The 22,123-nt window shown below is 44.7% G+C and overlaps 1 protein-coding gene across 1 annotated transcript; it reads right to left on the bottom strand.

Moving 5' to 3' along the window:
• Positions 1–204: 204 nt before the first annotated feature.
• On the bottom strand, positions 205–20,838 carry CD28 (CD28 molecule). Its single transcript, XM_028707921.2, has 4 exons — positions 20,499–20,838; positions 8,646–8,996; positions 5,650–5,768; positions 205–2,260 (listed from the first exon to the last, which is right to left on the bottom strand). The coding sequence occupies exons 1-4, from the start codon at positions 20,551–20,553 to the stop codon at positions 2,120–2,122; spliced, it is 666 nt and encodes a 221-aa protein (XP_028563754.2). The 5' UTR covers positions 20,554–20,838; the 3' UTR covers positions 205–2,119.
• Between the last annotated feature and the right edge of the window lie 1,285 nt (positions 20,839–22,123).

The following is a 22,123-nucleotide window of genomic DNA, read 5'->3' as shown; positions in this document are numbered from 1 at the left end:
GGCCCTGGATGCACCTATAACAAAGGTGCTACCTAGGGGGAATGAGCGTATGCAAAAAATGAAAAAAATGACAAAAAAATTAAGCACATCTCGATGCAAAATAAATTCATTGCTTCCTAGTCATTTCAAGTCGTACGTTGGCCTTGCTCTTCCTACATTCTTTCTGTGCTTTGTTTGACTCAATAATAATAATAATAATAATAATAATAATAATAATTTTTTATTTGTATCCCGCCCTCCCCAGCCGAGGCTGGGCTCAGAGCAGCTAACATCGTAAAAACAACACAATAAGCATAAAAACAGAACCAATTAATTAAAATACATCTTAAAATTATCTCAGATAAGTTAAAATCTGGGCAGGTGGCAATGATCAGGGTGGAATTGAGAGTGGTTAATAATTGCCATAAAGAAGACTGATCGCCGAAGAATTGATGCTTTTGAATTATGATGCTGGAGGAGTCTCTTGAGAGTCCCATGGACTGCAAAAAGATCAAACCTATCCATTCTGAAGGAAATCAGCCCTGAGTGCTCACTGGAAGGACAGATCCTGAAGCTGAGGCTCCAATACTTTGGCCACCTCATGAGAAGAGAAGACTCCCTGGAAAAGACCCTGATGTTGGGAAAGATGGAGGGCACAAGGAGAAGGGGACGGCAGAGGACAAGATGGTTGGATGGTGTTCTCGACGCTACCAGCATGAGTTTGACTAAATTGCGGGAGGCAGTGGAAGACAGAAGTGCCGGGCGTGCTCTAGTCCATGGGGTCACGAAGAGTTGGACACGACTAAACAACTAAACAACAATAATTGCCAGGACCAACTGTTTTCACTGATCATACAAGGACCTGTGAGCGGGTTGGGGGCTCCTTCGGGCTTGTTTTATACAAAGGAAAGTAAGTCAAATGGGCAAGACTCGCCACAGGTGAGCAGTAAAGTTTGCAAGCCTCACCAGACCAGGGTCGGTGTACAAGACACACACAGCCCGGTACCCACTACCTACATTGCACTTGGGAACATTCGGTAGTGATGGGTGTGCCTGCTGAGCTGGTGCTAAGGATATGACAGCCTTAGTTGTTTCCTGTTCTGTAAGGCTCCTGTTGGTTCCTGTTCAGTAACGCATATGTCACACTTCGAAAGTTGTTAACTCATCAAGAAAATTAAAATCAACTTGGTTTTTTTGCAATGTCGGTTTTTTTACTGGCAAAATGCCATTGTACGTCCTACATTTGCTACAAGTAGACAGCATTGAGGGAGGAAAAACCAGTTGCCTTTTTAATTCCAGGCTTCGCTTGGCTATAATCATTGAACCATGCATATATTGTGTCCAAACAGCAAGAAAGGAAAATATAATCCCTGTCGTTATCTCTCTTGGATCTCACTGGGAGCCAGCCGCATGTGGGTCATCAGTTGATTAATTCTCTCTTCTCAGTTGAGGACGTTTTGTCTGCTCCTTTATGTAGGACATTGTCCAAGCCTTAGTGAAAGTCTGCAAATCTCAAGGGTGGTCTCATATGGCTGCAGATTCCACTCTTCCTTAAAGGCTCTCTCAGAAATGACTTGCAGATTGATTGTTTTAGCAGTATGAGGAATTTGTTCATCAGCAGGGAAAGGGACTATGCAGAATTACATGGCAAAGCTATCCAACTAATCACTCACTTCGCTTACAATAGTATGATGTCCTTTATAATACTGGGCCAACTTAGCTGAATGCTCCTGATCTGTTAAACATATGTTTTAGACTCTCCCATTCAGTATTTCCCCTTTTGACATGAAAGACAACATATTTTTACCTCTGCTCTTTGCTTGGTGATTTGCCAGAGTTTTGGTACAATTTATACACATAATCCTAAGACTGAAGCAATCAAGAAATTGCATCAATGCTGATGGAACCAGCATTTCCGTAAGAGAGGTTTATGAGACTGTATTTACAATCCATTCTCAGTTTTTCTTCTTTTCCACCATCAGTTTGAAGCATAACATAACAGTTTTTATCCTTCACGGTGCTGAGAACTCATTTTCTTGGGGATACCAGTGACCGTCGACAACAGGCGCGCTGAGCTAAGGGGTGAAATGTCCATTCATATTTCCCATTGTAGAGAACAGGCCATTTATGTTACCAATTGTCATGGCTCCCATGATCGGTACGCAGTGTAGTTTCTTGCTGGGACACCTGGCGGTTGAGGTCTCTTCTTCGGAGCGTTTGATTGCCAGGCAGTCATGTTGAAATAGTCATTCCGAACAATCTTATTCTTCTTGGTTTTCAGCTACAAAGAAAATGATGGAGGAGAGAGAATTTAATCGTTGCAATGAACAAAACCCAATGAACAAAATCCACTTTTGCAAGGAGTGATGAAACAATTGTGTGTTGATAATTTTTCTGCATTTCTGGGTATTCTGCATAGGAAAACTAAATTCAGTCCTTGTGCATCTCCTTACTGGAGAGATACAGTGGTACCTCGGGTTAAGTACTTAATTCGTTCCAGAAGTCCGTTCTTAACCTGAAACTGTTCTTTTTTTAATAATATTTATTAAAGTTTCAAACAAAATTACAATAATACAAAAAGAAAATACAAAAAGAAAAAATAAAATACAAAAAAACAGAAAAAATAGAGTAACAATTAAAAACAAATCAATCTTTCCATATCTTGTCTTTCGTTCACTTGTTTCTCTGACCTCCTCACACCTCTCTTTTTTGCATCCCAGTTCAGTTAATTAATTCAGCAAATCCTTTCCCTTTTTGTTCTTATCTTAATCCTTTATCTTAGTATATTATTACTTCAAATTCCCATCTATTAACAATCCATTTTTACATAGACCTTAATAACATTGCTGCTAAAACCACTTAACTTCATTCCAACATCATTCTAACATTCATTAATTTTGCAATATTTCTGTAAATAATCTTTAAATTTCTTCCAATCTTCTTCCACCGACTCTTCTCCCTGGTCTCGGATTCTGAAGCGTATGTAACCTGAAGTGTATGTAACCCGAGGTACCACTGTATTGTGTAAAAATAAGGGGGGAGGGGAATGGCGGTTGGTAGATGTGTACGTATTTAACATAAGCTGTACTACATGGAAATACTTGACATGCATGGTACTTTTTGTGTGGAGATTATGGCTCTAAAATTCTACTGATATAGTATCAGCTTTGTTTAACTAGATACAGATTTAATTCGTTCCAGAGGTCCATTCTTAACCTGAAACTGTTAGCTAATGGGGCCTCCCGCTGCCGCTGCACCGCCGGAGCACTATTTCTGTTCTCATCCTGAAACAAAGTTCTTAACCCGAGGTACTATTTCTGGGTTAGCGGAGTCTGTAACCTGAAGCGTATGTAACCCGAGGTACCACTGTACTCAGTACTGACAGCAAGAGAGGTACATGAGATTCCCCTTCACTTAATACCCAAAAGCATGGAAATCAAATTCCTCATCTTCTTATCATCACTTCCTTACAAGTGTATGGAACAGCTGCAAAAAAATGCACTGGTCTCTAGAGCTGAGCTAGCAAAATCTTCCGTACCTTTGGCCTGATTCAGACATGCGGCCTTTACACTATTATTAGCCATTTCAAGAACAATTTTGCTTCTGCGGAGTGTGCTGCCACAACTACTTAACTAGAAAACCTGGATGGTTCTCAGCACAGTAGACAGCAATGAAAGTGTCCCCTTGTAATGAAGGAGCCTAGAGAGCACAGCCACCCAACTTTCAATGAAAAATTGGCTTGAATCCATACTTTAGCCCATGGGACAGAATTCAGTGTAGAGCTAAGGAGACTGTTCTGCCAACACAAGCATTTGTGCTTGCCTGATCTCTCCTCTCCCCCTCCCCTCCGAAAAAGCACTCCTCTGGGGTTCTTCCGACACCCCTCCGATGGCTTTGGGAGAAAGAGGGGGACCCCACTAGCAGAATGAGTTAGTTGAATCCAGCCCATGGTTTGCACAATTGGGAGAGTGCACATTCACCAAGTGGACCATAAAGAAGGCTGATCGCCGAAGAATTGATGCTTTTGAATTATGGTGCTGGAGGAGACTCTTGAGAGTCCCATGGACTGCAAGAAGATCAAACCGATCCATTCTGAAGGAAATCAGCCCTGAGTGCTCACTGGAAGGACAGATCCTGAAGCTGAGACTCCAATACTTGGGCCACCTCATGAGAAGAGAAGACCCTGATGTTGGGAAAGATGGAGGGCACAAGGAGAAGGGGACGACAGAGGACGACAGAGGAGAAGATGGTTGGACAGTGTTCTCAAAGCTACCAACATGAGTTTGACCAAACTGCGGGAGGCAGTAGAAGACAGAAATGCCTGGCGTGCTCTGGTCCATGGGGTCACGAAGAGTCGGACACAACTAAACGACTAAACAACAACAACAACATTCACCAAGATGCAGGCTCCTAAAATGGTAAGGAAGTTGGAGTTGAGGCTGAGTAGCGTCACTGTACCATTTTTACTTCTTTAAAAAAAATATCATTATTATTATTATTCAGTTTATGCACAGCCCTTTATCAAAAGATCCCAGGGTGGTGTGCAACATTAAATATATTTTGATAAGCACTCCAGTAATTCAACCACACTCCAGCCACTGAGTTTTGAATAGGGCCTATTTCCTATAAGGGAACGAAAACTGGTGGGGCGTAAGGCATTTCTGTAATATTTTTTATTTGCATATGTCCAAGTCGACAGGTGTCAAGCAGCCAACCCCTGCAGCAATAGACTTGGGACACACCTGTCTCCGCAGCCTAAAGCAGCAGCATACACCTTATGGCTCAATTTTCCTTCCCACTCTGCAGACAGGTTCAAATTTCATGACTTCAGCCCCCTTCCCCAAGGTGGGGTGTGGGAGAGACAAATCCAACTGCCTTAGAATAACCAGCAGCCATCGAAGATCATTGAGCTAGGACCTTCGGCTATCAAACCATACAAAGAGAATTAGAAGATGGTCCAGATTTCCCCAACCTGTTGCCCTCCAGATATTTTCGAGTCCATCATCCTTCTGTCCCAGCCACTATGGCAAGGGATCATGGGAGTTGTAGTCCAAAACATCTGGGCCATGGGGGGGTTCATGATCTAGAGAGCTCACCTCTTTGCTTGGCAAGGCAGAGTAGGATGCCATGTAGCAGCACAGAAGTGCGCTAGCTTTTCCCATCTCCAAAATTAGATTATTGTTGCTCTTCTGCATTTACGTAAGTGTACCTCAAGTACCTTACGTACCTTACCTCAAGTACCTTACGTACCTTACCTCAAGTGTACCTTAGTGGGACGCGGGTGGCGCTGTGGGTAAAACCTCAGCGCCTAGGACTTGCCGATCGCATGGTCGGCGGTTCGAATCCCCGCGGCGGGGTGCGCTCCCGTTGCTCGATCCCAGCGCCTGCCAACCTAGCAGTTCGAAAGCACCCCTGGGTGCAAGTAGATAAATAGGGACCGCTTACTAGCGGGAAGGTAAACGGCGTTTCCGTGTGCTGCACTGGCTCGCTAGAGCAGCTTCGTCACGTGACCCGGAAGTGTCTTCAGACAGCGCTGGCTCCCGGCCTCTAGAGTGAGATGAGCGCACAATCCTAGAGTCTGTCAAGACTGGCCCGTACAGGCAGGGGTACCTTTACCTTTACCTTTTTACCTCAAGTACATGAAATAAGTGAGAAAAAACCATTCCTTACCCAACAATAGAAAAAAGCTGTTGTTGTTAGGATACTGTAGACAATAAGGACTCCGATAGCTGCTGCCATACTCGTGAATACTGGTCCTTGTTGACACTGAGATTCTGGGGTTTCTGGGGCTTGACAGAGGGGAGAAAAGCTTTAAAACACATCTGCACAAACTATAAATGAAAAGCTATATTACCGTTATTCCTAGATCACATTTGATTTCAAAAAAGGAAACCCAAAATGAGGAGATTGGTTAAAAAGGAAGTTGAAAAAGTAAAGAGGGTCAGATCACACCAAAATGCTTGGGAGTTGTTTAAAAACACATTATAAGATACAGTCTTAGAATCCGTTCCGGAAGTCCGTTCGACTTTCGAAATGTTCGAAAACCCAATCACGGCTTCTGATTGGCTGCAGGAAGCTCCTGCAGCCAATCAGAAGCCACGGAAGCCCGGTCAGATGTTCGGCTTCCAAAAGAACGTTTGAAAACTGGAACACTCACTTCCGGTTTTTGATCGTTCGGGAGCTGAAACGTTTGACTCCCAAGGCGTTTGGGAGCCAAGGTATGACTGTACTGAAATGGAATGTACGTCACAAATCTAGAAACGTACTACGAGGAACAAGATGACACCAGTGTGGTTGACAAGCAGGGTCCAAGAAGCTATCAGAGGCAAGACTTCATCTAAAAAAATGAAATCTTGTCCTAATGAAGACAACAAAAAAAGAACACAAACTTTGGCACCCAGAAAAAAGTGCAAGTGAGGAAAGCCAAAAAAGAATTTGAATAACACAAAGGCTGAATGGTTAAATTATGGAACTCACTCCTGCAGGAGTCAGTGACAGCTGTCAATCTGGATGGTTTAAAAGAGGGTTAGACAAATTAATGCAGTAAAGGTAAAAAAAGGTAAAGGTAAAGGACCCCTGGGTGGTTACATCCAGTCAAAGGCAACTATGGGGTTGCGGCGCTCATCTCGCTTTCAGGCTAAGGGAGCCGGTTTTGTCCACAGACAGCTTTCCGGGTCATGTGGCCAGCAGGACTTAACTGCTTCTGGTGGAATGGAACACCATGATGGAAGACAGAGCACACGGAAACGCTGTTTACCTTCCCGCCTCAGTGGTACCTATTTATCTACGCGCACTGGTGTGCTTTCGAACTGCTAGGTTGGCAGGAGCTGGGACAGAGCAATGGGAGCTCATCCCGTCGCAGGGATTCGAACCGCCAACCTTCTGATCAACAAGCCCCAAAGTCTCAGTGGTTTAGACCACAGCTACTGCATACCAATTGCTGGAAAGCACAGGATGGCAGAGGGCTCTTGGACTCAGAGCTGTCCATGGAGGCACAGGTCAACTCTGGGTCCAGGGTGGCAGTCAACCAACTCCATCCGGTATGCCTGCTAAACTCTACCTGCCTGCGGGCTGTCTTGCCAGAGTGGTGCATGCTATGGTTATCTCCTGCTAGGACTACTGCAATGCGCTCTACGTGGGGCTACCTTTGAAGCTGATTCGGAAATGGGCATTAATCTAGAATGCAGCTGCTAGACTGGAAGCAGCCGCTTGGACCACATAATACCAGTCTACCTGTTCATTCCTGAGTACAATTCAAAGCCCTAAATGGCCTCGGCTCAGTATACCTGAAGGAGCGTCTCCACACCCATCGTTCAACCTGGACACTGAGATCCAGCTCCGAGGGCCTTCTGGTGGTTCCCTCACTGCAAGAAGTGAAGTTACAGAGAAGAAGGAAGAGGACCTTCTCGGTAGTGACGTCCACCCTGTGGAATGCCCTCCCATCAGATGTCATAGAGTTAAACAACTAAATAACTTCTTGTAGACATCTGAAGGCAGCCCTGTTTAGGGAAGCCTTAATGGTTGGTGTTCCCTTTCCTTCCCCAGATGGGCAGAGTGTTGTTGTTGTTGTTGTTGTTGTTGTTGTTGTTGTTGTTGTTACTCAGGTCCTGCTTGCGGGTTTCACACAGGCACCTGGCTCTTATTATGCTCTGATATACCCCATATATGGGACGCTAGGACTTGCCGATCAGAAGGTTGGTGGTTCGAATCCCCGTGATGGGGTGAGCTCCCATTGTTCGGTCCCAGCTCCTGCCAACCTAGCAGTTCGAAAGCACGTCAAAGTGCAAGTAGATAAATAGGTACCGCTCCAGCGGGAAGGTAAACGGTGTTTCCATGCGCTGCTCTGGTTCGCGAGAAGCGGCTTAGTCATGCTGGCCACATGACCCAGAAGCTGTACGCTGGCTCCCTCGGCCAATAAAGTGAGATGAGCGCCGCAAACCCAGCGTCAGCCACGACTGGACCTAATGGTCAGGGGTCCCTTTACCTTTACCTATACCCCATATGGCTGCTACAAGATAAATTGAATGAATAATGTAGTGACCGTGAGCTAAACTGAAAGTTGCGTTGGTGACATTTTTTAAAAAAAAAAATACTTAAGTTGTCCACATTTATTTTGAAGGAGAAGCAGCTGAAGAACCCCAGCCTAGAATTGGCTGTCATAGAATTGGAAGGGTGCCTTCCAACCCCTAGAATGCAGGAATCTCAACCCATGGTCTCCCCATCCAATTTGAAACCATTCTGGACGCTGCTTAGCTTTGCAAATGTGCTAGCAGTTTTTGAGATGGAGTCTGCCCCAAAATTAGAAGGGGGCACTCCCCAAACTGCGACCTGACTTTACAGGTACTTTTTATTGCAGCAGCACCTGAGTGGGGGGCAGAGGGACAGCAGAAGGGAGGTGTGGGGTTTTTTTGTGTGTTTTTTGGAGGGGGGTGGGAGGAAGGAAAACAGAATGGGGCTGCAGTCTGGACCAGAAGACTGGGGCTCCACAGCTACCTCTTCTTTCGAAATAAAAGTAGCCCTTGCTGTTAAGGAAACTCGCTGTTCGTTGATAAAGTGTTGGTTTGCATTTGGCAAGGGGGGGTAGACATTTCTAGATGCCCAGGTTAAATACTAGTAGCCCTAGCATGAGTGATTTGGGGGATATGCAAGGAATTTCACGTTTGTACCTTTCACGTGAACTAAAGTGCCAAGGCTTTCGTTGACTTCATACGGCGGTGGCTCAAAGACCTCAATTTTGCAGCTGTAAATGTCCGTTTGATTGGCATGTAGGCTCTGCAGGTTAAAGGTGACTTCCTTTTCTGTCTTGAATGCAACTCGGCAGCTGATTTCCGGACTGTATTTGGTAATATTATGGGTGCTGTTCTTGTAAATGGAGCAGACTTCCACCCTTTCTACTCCTTTACGGAGCAAGGCTCTGAATGCCTCTATTTTCTTTCCGTTAGATGTGTAGTTGCAGAATATCTTGGCACTTTCACTCATTAGGCGCAGAGGTCTCTGTTGCACTAAAATATTCGCTTCTGAGGGTGGGGGAAAGAGAGAAACAAATGTTGTTAGGCAGTGGTGGCACCAGAAGGAAGGAAAATATTAAGGTGGGGGGAGAGCAGAGCAGGTTTTGTTTCGTATCATTAAACCTTCCCAAAGAGAAACATTGCTGCATTTCATAACGGTGCTTTGTTCCTAAATATATTTACTTGGAAGTAACTTATGTAGCTTGCCGATCGAAAGGTCGGCGGTTCGAATCCCCGTGGCGGGGTGCGCTCCCGTTGCTCGGTCCCAGCGCCTGCCAACCTAGCAGTTCGAAAGCACCCCGGGTGCAAGTAGATAAATAGGGACCGCTTCCTAGCGGGAAGGTAAACGGCGTTTCCGTGTGCGGCTCTGGCTCGCCAGAGCAGCAATGTCACGCTGGCCACGTGACCCGGAAGTGTCTCTGGACAGCGCTGGCCCCCGGCCTCTTGAGTGAGATGGGCGCACAACCCTAGAGTCTGGCAAGACTGGCCCATACGGGCAGGGGTACCTTTACCTTTACCTTTAACTTATGTAGCTCCCAGCCTTAATTAGGACATTAATACAGTGGTGCCTCGCAAGACGAAAATAATCCGTTCCGCGAGTCTCTTCGTCTAGCGGTTTTTTCGTCTTGCGAAGCAACCCTATTAGCGGCTTAGCGGCTTAGCGCTATTAGCGGTTTAGCGGCTTAGTGGCTATTAAAGGCTTAGCGGCTAAAAGGCTATTAGCGGCTTAGCGGCTATTAAAGGCTTAGCGGCTTAGCGACTAAAAGGCTATTAGCGGCTTAGCGGCTTAGAAAAAAGGGGGGAGCGGGGAAAAATCGCAAGACTCGCAAGACGTTTCCGTCTTGCGAAGCAAGCCCATAGGGAAAATCGTCTTGCGAAGCGCATCGAAAAACGGAAAACCCTTTCGTCTAGCGGGTTTTTCGTCTTGCGAGGCATTTGTCTTGCGGGGCACCACTGTATAAGATTGCATTAGAAGGAAAAAGAGAGAGAGATTTTTAGAGTGAGTTGCTGCTAAAAGTGCAACTCTTCTTGAATGGGGAAGGGATATTGAAAACCTTTGTTAATAATAATAATAATAATAATAATAATAATAATAATAATAATAATAATAATTTTTATTTATATCCCACCCTCCCCAGCCGAAGCCAGGCTCAGGGCAGCTAACAACAATAAAATAGTACAACATTCTAAAATCATTTCATTATAAAATTAATTCAAATCAAATTGATGGCAACCATTGGGCTAGAGTTCTGTGAAGATTGCCAAAGGAGGGAGTCAGGCTGTGCCCTGGCCAAAGGCCTGGTGGAACAGCTCTGTCTTGCAGGCCCTGCGGAAAGATGTCAAGTCCCACAGAGCCCTTGTCTCTTGTGACAGAGCGTTCCACCAGATTGGAGCCACAGCCAAAAAAGCCCTGGCTCTAGTTGAGGCCAGCCTAACCTCTCTGTGGCCTGGGACCTTCAGGATGTTTTTGTTTGAAGACCGTAAGTTCCTCTGTGGGACATACCAGGAGAGGTGGTCCCGTAGATACGAAAAACAAAACAAAAAACCCCCAAGATTCAGGAACTATTATAAGCTTGGCTAGGGGATAACTTGCCCTAACTTCTCCTTAAGCAGTCTGCATAAGACTGCCCTAAATTTTAGGACCAGGCATGCTTAAGCAAAACAGGACAGAAAAACACTTTATTCAAAAGTTAGCGGCTCCAAATGTCATCGAAGATCTTCTGGATGAAGCTCATGGCCTGGGAATGTAGCTCAGGTCCTGGGAAACAAAGGAACCCCTCCTTGATCTGGGGGGTGAAAAATTCCCCGCTGTCAAATGCATGAGAATCAGGTTGCTTTCACAGCAGAGCTCTTTACTGCTGTGGCAGCATAGCTTTTTCCACACGCAGCTGGAAGTGTAATTCAAACTGTGGTTTTACACAGTTTGAATGAATAGCTATGTTATCTCACGATACCCTGTGTCGTGGCCAAGATTCGTCTATAAGGTCTACTCAGATGAGGTCATTCGTGTTAATCTGCAGCCAACTCCTTCGGTTATGGCTTCCTGTTCAGGGGTGCTGAAAGTTTAATGATTGATTCCCCCTTAATTAGTCCATTCCTATTTCCTGTAGGATCAGTGGGAGATTCGTTACTGATTTTATTTATTAATTAATTTATCTAAAATATTTTAGTGCCATCTAGAATTAGTTTGCAATAAAAAGGGGGGGGGGTGAGAAAAATTGCACTACAGGGAAATTTGCCCTTTTAATGGGCAATTAAAAGGCCATTTTTCAGTAGGGATGTAAGAAGTCAGAGACGTTCATCCTGCCCTGTGTTCATTGCAATCAATGCTGTTCTGTTCCACTGCTACTTGACTTCTGCTAAAACCTGTCTCACTTGTCTTACTGTCCGCTGGAGCCAAAACTAGCATAATTCTAATTATGTAATGAATTTCAATGTGTTTCAATGGAAAGGAAATGTCAACAACAATGCAGAAAAGAATGCAATTATTTACATAATGTTTGTGGGCTAAAGAAACAACAATAGCGAATATTGCAAATATTCGCTTCTGTCATTTTCATCTCTGACCTCGAATGAACGGGCAAAACTTATGTCCATTTCCATTTCTGACATGATCTTTTTGATATCCTGGTTCTTCAGTACAGTGGTACCTCAGGTTAAGAACTTAATTTGTTCTGGAGGTCTGTTCTTAACCTGAAACTGTTCTTAACCTGAAGCACCACTTTAGCTAATGGGGCCTCCCGCTGCTGCTGCTGCTGCGCCGCTGCTGCACGATTTCTGTTCTCATCCTGAAGCAAAGTTCTTAACCCGAGGTAATATTTCTGGGTTAGCGGAGTCTGTAACCTGAAGCGTATGTAACCTGAAGTACCACTGTAATGCTGTTGCAGCACTGCGCAGGAAACAATAAGAAGGCAAAAAGCTGTAAGAAGGAAGCTGCTAATGAAAGGTACAGAAGCCCTGAAAAGCCTTAACAGCACTTTGCCAATCCACACACATTGGAGAGATGGCCAATATTCTTATTTATTGATAAATTTATTTTACCACAAATGAGGTCTGCACAAAGTTGGGACGACAATGCAGAAAATGCGAGATGGTAATAATCTGGCATCATTTTAAAAACTGGGTGAGCAAATAATGGCTCTTGAGCTAAAATGCCAGTGAGCGGGGAAGCAACCTCAAGATCCAACATTATGGGATGTATCCAAGGCTAGTTATAATCAGAGTAGACCCAATGAAATTTACGGACATACCGACATAAGTTCATTAATTTCAGCAGATGTATTCTGAGTAGAACTTAGTTGGCTACACCTCCATGTTACATTTACTGCCTGAAATCAAGTCTTTAGATTTAATTTTATTTCGTCTAGATCTTATAACATATAGGACTGTGATCTAAACGTAATATAAAGTACCATTTTGGCACCATTGCTTGTCTTCCCTCATCCATCTGCAGCTGTATTTAGAGTACAACTGTCAAAGGTTGAAATCTCCTAAATCTCTGTGTATTGTCTCTCATTGTCAAAAACTGTAATGCATCTACCACAGCCGAGAGGCCGAGTGAAAATTATTATTATTATTATTATTATTATTATTATTATTATTATTATTATTTATTTATTTATTACTTATACCCTGCCCATCTGACCATGTCTCCCCAGCCACTCTGGGTGGCTCCCAGCAGATTATTAAAAACACGATAAAACAACAAACATTAAAAACTTCCCTAAACAGAGCTGCCTTCAAAAAGTCAGATACTTGTTTATTTCCTTGACATCTGATGGGAGGGCGTTCCACAGGGCGTGCACCACTACCAAGAAGGCCCTCTGCCTGGTTCCCTGTAACCTCACTTCTCTCAGTGAGGGAACCGCAAAAAGGCCCTCAGAGCTGGACCTTTAAGTTCATCCGTAACTTGCATCAGAGCGGGCTGTTGCAGGACCTGGAAGTCGAGGCTCATCTGTGAACCCCTTCAAAGCATTCTTGGACCATCTTATGTCCCTGAGCTAGAACAGCTGAAGGACAGGACCCAGCTTCATTCCGATACTCTTGACTACAAGACAACAGCTCTCTGCAAAGATAGGGTCCTTTCATAAGCTGCATGTTTATAGGCAGAAATCAAATCCACGCATGCATGCAGCCCTTGGAGATCTATTCCAAGGACCGGGATCGACAGGCGTTCCCTTTTCTGAAGGGGAAAAAATGCTGGATCACAAGTTGTTTATGCAGGTGCACAAACAACCACCCACCCACACCCACACTACAGTGGTACCTCAGGTTACAGACGCTTCAGGTTACATACGCTTCAGGTTACAGACTCCGCTAACCCAGAAATAGTACCTCAGGTTAAGAACTTTGCTTCAAGATGAGAACAGAAATTGTGCTCCAGCAGCGCGGCAGCTGGACCATAAAGAAGGCTGATCACCAAAGAATTGATGCTTTTGAATTATGGTGCTGGAGGAGACTCTTGAGAGTCCCATGGACTGCAAGAAGAACAAACCGATCCATTCTGAAGGAAATCAGCCCTGAGTGCTCACTGGAAGGACAGATCCTGAAGCTGAGGCTCCAATACTTTGGCCAACTCATGAGAAGAGAAGACTCCCTGGAAAAGACCCTGATGTTGGGAAAGATGGAGGGCACAAGGAGAAGGGGGCAACAGAGGACGAGATGGTTGGACAGTGTTCTCGAAGCTACCAACATGAGTTCGACCAAACTGCGGGAGGCAGTGGAAGACAGGAGTGCCTGGCTTGCCCTGGTCCATGGGGTCACGAAGAGTCGGACACGACTAAACGACTAAACAACAAGAAGTGCAGCGGCAGCAGGAGGCCCCATTAGTTAAAGTGGTGCTTCAGGTTAAGAACAGTTTCAAGTTAAGAACGGACCTCCAGAATGAATTAAGTACTTAACCCGAGGTACCACTGTATTAACATGCTACTCAAAATGACAATGGGGTGCTTGTGAGGAGTGTGTGTGTGTGTGTGTGTGTGTGTGTGTGTGTGTGTGTGTGCAGAGAAGAGAGCCTCACAAACAAATGATAAAAGCTTGCTGCTGTATTGGGGGAAGGCATTAACCTCTTCCCACAAACTGAGTGGAAGAAAATGCTGCAACAGCGGCTTGCGCATCATCTTCATGTCAGGTGCCTCTAGGCCAGCATCCTGTTTTCAATAATGGCCAGCATGAAGGTCCCAGGAAGCACTCCGGCAAGGCTCGGAGACCGTAGCATCCATCCAGATTTAAATAATAGCATCCCTTGCTCCGTAAGTGGGAGATGACGAAGGTTGGGTCGAGGAAGCAGGGATTGCCTCATTGCAAGAAGCGCAAAGGCGGTTTTGCACCCTCTCATTAACAGGAGGAGAGGACTACAGTGGTACCTCGGGTTACAGACGCTTCAGGTTACAGACGCTTCAGGTTACAGATGCTTCAGGTTACAGACTCCGCTAACCCAGAAATAGTGTCTTGGGTTAAGAACTTTGCTTCAGGATGAGAACAGAAATTGCGTGGTGGTGGTGCAGCAGCAGCAGGAGGCCCCATTAGCTAAGAAGAGTTTGGATTTGATATCCCGCTTTATCACTACCCGAAGGAGTCTCAAAGCGGCTAACATTCTCCTTTCCCTTCCTCCTCCACAACAAACACTCTGTGAGGTGAGTGAGGCTGAGAGACTTCAGAGAAGTGTGACTGGCCCAAGGTCACCCAGCAGCTGCATGTGGAGGACCGGGGAACCGAACCCAGTTCACCAGATTACAAGTCCACTGCTCTTAACCATTACACCACACTGGCTCTCAGGTTAACCTGGTACTTCAGGTTAAGAACAGTTTCAGGTTAAGAACGGACCTCCAGAACGAATTAAGTTCTTAACTCGAGGTACCACTATATTGCTAAACTGTTAATATTCCCTTCTTAGGCAAGGTGCTGGAGAGTGCTCTTTGACCTAGCACTGGTCAAAGGTCCAGGTGGCTTCAGTTGCTATTTCAGGCTGGTTCACCAACTATTGCCCTTCCTGGACAGAGATCCTTGGCTGCAGTGCTCCATGCGCTGGTAACCTTGGGACTAGACTGCTGCAAGGCGCTCTACTTGGGGCTGCCCTTGGAAATGGTTCAGAGGTTAAAACTGATACAGAATTCAGTAGCTAGAATGCTAGCAGGCACCACTGACCAAGTCTCAAAGATCTCCACTGGTTGCTGATACACTTTCAACCGCGACTCAGAGTACTTGGGCCTCAAATAACGGAAGGAGCAGCTCCTCCTATACAGCCTTGCTCAAGTATGAGGCATATCGTTTAACAACGTGACCGAGCACCAAAATGTATCGATCGCTGTTTTGCCATAAGCAAAATGGTAAGGAGCCATGTCTGACTTGGTATTTAAAATTACTTTTAAGTGAAAGCAAGAGCCCTTTCACCCATTTTTAATGGTTTGTTCTTTGTCTAAGGTGGCCTGCTGATTTTTACTGCTTTAGTCAACTAGCTGCCCTTTGACTTTGAGCCTCTGCCTTCTCTGAGACTTAAAAAAAAAATCAAACTTATAAACATAATACAGATTATATCTGTATGCAACAACAGCAGCTAGAGTTTTGATAGCCCCAAAGTGGAAGTTACAGGAGATTCCGACTGTAAGGGAATGGCAGATAAAGCTGGTCGAATATGCTGAAATGGCCAAATTGACACACAAAATTCGCAATCAGGAGGAGACAAAGTACCAAAAAGAATGGAGTAAATTTATGGTTTATATAAGTGAGAACTGTAGAAATTTGAAAACGTTGGCAGGATTGAATTAAATCTTATGTCACGGTGTAATTTTTAATCAATGAAACTGTGAATTATAGACTGGAATAAGAAAACTTGTGGAAGGGAAGGACGGAAGTCAACGCCTTTATGGAGCACAAAGTAGGATATATGTAATAAGGCCTGATGTTTTTGTTGGTTGGTGTTGGTGTTCTTAAATCTCAATAAAAAGCATTTGAAAATAAAGTGTGAAATCTTGTTGACCAAAAAAAATCAAACTTAAGCTTTGCATGGAAGACATAAGATGGAGACCACACCTCTCTGCTGATTTACATGTTGGCTGCAATCCTACACACTGGTCGTTGTTGTTGTTACTACTACTACTATTAATTTATACCCCGCCCATCTGGCTAGGTTTCCCCAGCCACTCTGGGAGGTTCCCAACAGAATATTACAAACACGATAAAACATCAAACACTAAAAACTTCCCTAAACAGGGCTGCCTTCAGATGTCTTCTAAAAGTCAGATAGTTGTTTATTTCCTTGACATCGGATGGGAGGGCATTCCACAGGGCAGGCCACATACTGAGAAGGCCCTCTGCCTGGTTCCCTGTAACCTCACTTCTCGCAGTGAGGGAACCGCCAGAAGGCCCTTGGAGCTGGACCTCAGTGTCTGGGCAAAACGATGGAGGTGGAGACGCTCCTTCAGGTATACAGGACCGAGGCCGTTTAGGGCTTTAAAGGTCAGCAACAACACTTTGAATTGTGCTTGGAAATGTACGGGGAGCTGATGTAGGTCTTTCAGGACCGGTGTTATATGGTCTCGGCAGCCACTCCCAGTCAGACTATCTGATTCCCACTGCCTTCAACTGTTGCCCTGCTCACGTGTTATCGACGCATATAAGGTACATGTAATTTGAGAGGTCATGGGCAGCACACAACAAGCTACATGCAACCCTAGCTCAGCCTCTGCTTGAAATTCATCTCAAGTAGGTGCCCTGGGTCATCTTCCCTATCAAATTTGCTCCCCGCAAGCTGCTTTTTGCCCGACTTGGGGAAAGCACATCGGTGTTACGTAGGTGACTGAATGTTTTCTGCACAAAAGGCAAATAATGGTTTCAGGGAGGGTGGAATTTAGGTTGGAGAGACCGTGCCATGCTTCCACTCTAACATGGCTCTGATTATGAAGAGAACTTGATTTAAAAACAATGTGGAAGAAATTTTATATCTCAGGGTCAGTTGCGAAGCTGATTGTAGGTGCTTCAGGATTGACAATGCTTAATTAACTAATGGACCCTTTCTCCACAAGGTGCAGTAGTTGCAGCTTAGATGGCATTAGAAATATGTCTAGGGATGGGATGATCAATGGTTATTGGACAGAATTGCTAATAGAACCATCTTGTTGAGAGGCAAGGTGTCTCTGAGTAGCAGGCGTTAGAGACAAACCACAGGGGATTCAGAACCTTCCAGAAGCTTCCAGATGAATCTGGTTGTTGAAATAGAGCAGAAGGAAGGAAAGGAGATCAGGGTCTATTGGTAGATCTCTGGGTGATTTACGGTCGATCGGCAAGGATTTCCAATTCCCAGTTGTTTGACAACATCAGCAACAAAATGACCCTCCCTCTCAGACATCATAAAATAGACTGTTTATTTATTTTATATATTTATTAAATTTGTATCCCGTCCTATACCCATAGATCTCAGGGTGGTTGACAACATGAAATCACAATATAAAAACAAACAGAAAATGCATAAATGAAAACGAAGACAAAGTAATGATTGCCGCTTCCACAAGAGATTTTTAAAAGGGCATCGGGTGTCAATCGGCCAAAGGCCTGGTTAAAGAGGAATGTTTTCGCTTGGCACCTAAAGATGTAAAATGAAGGCGCCAGGTAAACCTCCCTGGGGTGAGTATTCCACAAAGGGGAAATGAAGGAAGCTGAGAATAACCAGGATTGCGGTTGTTTTTGCGTACAAGGATTGTGCACTCCAGTTCTGATACTCCAAAGAAAATCTGGGGCTTAAACAAAAATCCTCAGAGCTCTGTAATTCTCTTTTGCCGCAGGCTCTGATGGGTGAATCCTGAGGTTCTAATAAAAAAATAGATCTTGCAAGGCTGAAGTCTCCCCACCTCTGACCTATATGTGGACTGACCCAGAATGCTAACTCTTATATTCTTAACAAAATGTGAGCATTCTCATGTGTGCAGTTTAATGGTGAGAGCCAGAGGTTTGTGCAAACTGAGTTATTTGACTTTATTTCTTAAATTTGTGTACCACCCTTCATCAGAAGATTTTGGGGCGCTTCACAGAATGAGGAAAACTCAGCTTTGCATTTGGGAAACCTGAGGTGAAATAGCTTATTTACTCTGAAGACTGCATACAACCAGAGTTATTTTTCTCACCCAACCACAATCAGTCCACCATTTCTATATTGACTAGTTTCTACATTTAAGATCCAAACTGGCCATTTTGAAATCACCTACCTTGCACCATTGGTTAGGTAAAGCATCATCACTGATTCTACCTGCATCTCCACCCCCATCGTTCTGCCCGGACGCTGAGCTCCAGTGCCGAAGGCCTTCTGGCGGCTTCCTCACTGCGAGAAGCAAAGCTACAGGGAACCAGGCAGAGGGCCTTCTCGGTGGTGGCGCCCGCCCTGTGGAATGCCCTCCCATCAGATGTCAAAGCGATAAACAACTACCTGACATTCAGAAGACATCTTAAGGCAGCCCTGTTCAGGGAAGTTTAATGTGTGATATTTTAGTGTATTTTTGGTCTCTGTGGAAGCTGCCCAGAGTGGCTGGGGAAACCCAGCCAGATGGGCAGGGTACAAATAACAAATTATTATTATTATTATTATTATTATTATTATTATTATTATTATAACAGCTATTTTAGAAATAAGGTTCTGTGGTTTGCAGAAGGACATCATGCAATAAGTACACTAATGCATTGGGACTTGATGTGGGGACCCAACACAGGCCGGTGAATTCGCTGCATCGCAATGACTTTGGTGTGGCCCACAGTGGTTATTAAATACTTACTTCATTATCTTTCATCATCATTACTTTATGAGACCATTTAAAGGCTGCTGCTGCTAATTTGCTCTCTGGAGGTGCGATCTGTTCATTTATAATATCTCAGTTCTCTTCTGCTTAGTTTGACAGAGAAAGCTGTGAATTATAAATCTGACCGGGGGATAAGGAGCTAAAGGACGTGCGCTCCCAAGAAATGTGCAGGAGTGGAAGTGAAGGAATTCAAAAAGGTTCTACAGTGTCAAAAAGTTGTCCTAAATGTCAACAATCCTTTCCTCAATAACTATACTGAAAGAGGGTGCATTCACTTTCATTTTTGTGATTTCTGCCTGTAAGTATCGACATTATTCTGCCCTTTGGAACAAAGCTTAGAAGTAGCAGTCACACCAGGGACTTCAGAAATTTGAGCTTTGATAAGCTAATAAAAACAAGTTTTTTATTTAATGGGTCTCAAGAACAGAGTAGCATTTAGAGCATCACAAAAGCAGCATTTAAGGTGTGATAACACGGGGGGGGGGGCTAACTATGTAGGAACAATTCAAAATCTGAAAGATGTGCTGAAATCTTTTTTTCAAAATCCTGAATGGGCTGTTTCTGATGCCTGGAATGTGTGCAAATATGATGCTAGTTTATGCTATATATCTGGGCTGTCCAACTTCCAAGAGACTGCAATCTACAACCACTATAAAAATACTGGCAATGATCTACCCATTGGATTGACTAGAGTTGTTGAGGTTTTTTTAAGGGAAGCCAAAGTTAGATTACGGGTGGAATTTCAACCGTAGACCAACAAATTCAAGTTGTTCAAAATGGATTTGGTGTTCTTGTGCAACAAACCAACTCAGAAATAAAAATTGAACTGTTTGCAGTAAGGAAAGTGACGGGGGGAACTGCTGGAAAGTGTGGGATAACAATTGCTTTATGAAGTGGTTTGTTGCCCACAAACAAATTAGAATGAATTATCAACAATTAATGGGTGCTGTATAATAATCCCACTTCATGCAAAAAAAAAATCACAACAAATGCTCGCTAAACCTTAAAGCTGCTAATCGCTCACAAGGACTGTGACCAAACTATATATCTGTGAATTTTCAAGATACGGCAGGCAGCAAACTTCCAGTGGAAACAAAGATATCAATTAACCAAATACTGTTTTATGCAACCTTAATGATGGACACACTATAGAAAATAAGTAACCAGAACGTATATTGTATGACACGTATCTAAGCAAATCTTCAAATGCACCCAATTTGAGGTCTTCATGCTATTCATTTGTGATATTTGTTGCACATGTATCCTATTCTTCCTCCAAGAAGCCCAAAGCAGCTTATTCCTTATCTGGGCAGCGTACAGAACAAAGATCTGCTTAGCTTCAGCAACTTTTTAAAAAGCCTCATGTGCCACAGACCCTTCTCAAGAAATACAGACTGATGATTAAAGCTAACTCAGTTACTAATTTTTTGCCAATCTCCAGAAATGGCACCCTTTATTTCAATCCCGTATCATTTTTTGTGCAAGGCAACCGAGTCCTAATCAAGCTTGTTCTGAATTAATGTGGTTTACACCCAAGTAAAGTGGCATAGAATCCAGCCAATAACAGTGGAACAGTCTCCCTTCCTTGGATGTTTTTAAGTAGAGGTTGGAAGGCCATCTGTCATGGATGCTTTAGCCGAGATTCCTGCATTGCAGGGGGTTGGAATGGATGACCCCTGGGGTCCCTTCCACCTCTATATGGGAGAGACAGAGAGAAATGACTTACCTGTTAGGCTGTCAGGCTGAATTAGACTGAGTGCAGTAAGGATCCACAATATCATGGTGCGAAAGGGTGGGCTAGAAATCTTCGCCCCGTAGAGACAGAGAAGACCGAGGAGGTAAAAAAGCAAATTGACTTTTCAGGTCAAAAGGCAGGCACCTCGCAGATTTCCGCCTCGTCTTTTCCTCTGAGCGGCATACAGGAAACAGAGTTACAAAGAGGAAGCAGAGCTCTTTGATGACTTTACCATTTTGTCTCTGTTTATTCATCCTCTCTCTTTTCTACACCTCTTTTTCAGATCAAGTTGCTCAGTCATAGGTAAACGACAGCCTGTTCTGAATTTGGCAGGAAGGAAGTGCCAGCTCCCAAAACGTACATGAACATGATAGTTTGGAGCCCAGTTAGACTAGACAGTGGTATCCGAGGCAAATATTAATTTCGTTTCTCTTGAAAGACCACTGCAGCCCATCCATGGACCATAATCTTGAAGCAAGCTGGGTCTCATCTGGTTTTTTTCCACTCGCCTGTCTCTCTAGGCAGTGGAATACTAGGATACTCCCTAGTATCTGTATCCCTAGGAAAGGAAACCTGATGCCACCATAGCATATGGTTACCAGATTTTTTTCAATGAATCCGGGGACACTTTTTTTTTTTTTAAGCTGAGTAAACTACAGAGCCTAGGACTTCCTGATCAGAAGGTCGGCAGTTCGAATCCCCATGACGGGGTGAGCTCCTGTTGCTCTGTCCCTGCTCCTGCCAATCTAGCAGTTCAAAAGCACGTCAAAGTGCAAGTAGATAAACAGGTACCGCTCCGGCGGGAAGGTAAATGGCATTTCCATGCGCTGCTCTGGTTCGCCAGAAGCGGCTTAGTCATGCTGGCCACATGACCCGGAAGCTGTACGCCGGCTCCCTCGGCCAATAAAGCGAGCTGAGCGCCGCAACCCCAGAGTCGTCTGCAACTGGACCTAATGGTCAGGGGTCCTTTAGCAACAAGGAGTCAGTAATGGGGATGGTGAGGCAAAAGACCCTGGACCCAAGCACACATGTGTAATGTATAAAGGTGCAAAGCCCTTCTTTCGCACCCTGTGAAATATAAATGCGCAGAGTTTTTAAAAAACTGGGCAACGGCACATCACCCACCTGTGACTCCCGAGCCTTCCCCGAGCTCCTTCTCCCTTCCCCCTTTGTTTTGACAGATCGGAGAAGATTCGGGAATCGTGGGCAAGTGGCCATTGCCCAGGAGGGGCGCAAGACGAGCGGTTTCTCTGCCAGGCAAGATGCAAAGCCCTTCTTTCGCACCCTGTGGAACATAAATGTGCAGGTTTTTTTAAAAAAAAACTGGGCAATGGCTGCCCGCCCGCAACTCCCAAGCCTCCTCTGATCAGTCAAAACAAAGGGGGAAGGGGGCAGGAGATCTCTACCACCGGACGTCCCCGGTTTCCCTTCAGCAGTGGCGGAAGCAGCAGCAGTCAGCAGCCCGGAGTCAGCCTGGTAGCACAGTTGGCTCTGGCTGGCTTCAGGAGCTGCTCGCTGCTGTGGCGTCCACCATTTTTCCTCGCCGGAAGTTCCAGCGAGGAAAAATGGTGGGCGCCACGGCAGCGGGCAGCAGGCAGCTCCTGAAGCCAGCCAGA

This window comes from Podarcis muralis, chromosome 1 (assembly GCF_964188315.1).
Source record: "Podarcis muralis chromosome 1, rPodMur119.hap1.1, whole genome shotgun sequence".
Taxonomy (NCBI): Eukaryota; Metazoa; Chordata; class Lepidosauria; order Squamata; family Lacertidae; genus Podarcis; species Podarcis muralis.
This window is presented reverse-complemented; position numbering and strand designations above follow the sequence as displayed.

Excerpts from the sequence above, each read along its gene's own strand:
- CD28 (XM_028707921.2), bottom strand. The coding sequence starts at position 20,553 with ATGATATTGTGGATCCTTACTGCACTCAGTCTAATTCAGCCTGACAGC. Across the intron at positions 8,997-20,498 it reads TCAGCCTGACAGCCTAACAG|AAGCGAATATTTTAGTGCAA; the intron begins GTAAGTCATTTC and ends CCCCACCCTCAG. Across the intron at positions 2,261-5,649 it reads CAGCTTTTTTCTATTGTTGG|CTGAAAACCAAGAAGAATAA; the intron begins GTAAGGAATGGT and ends TTTTCTTTGTAG.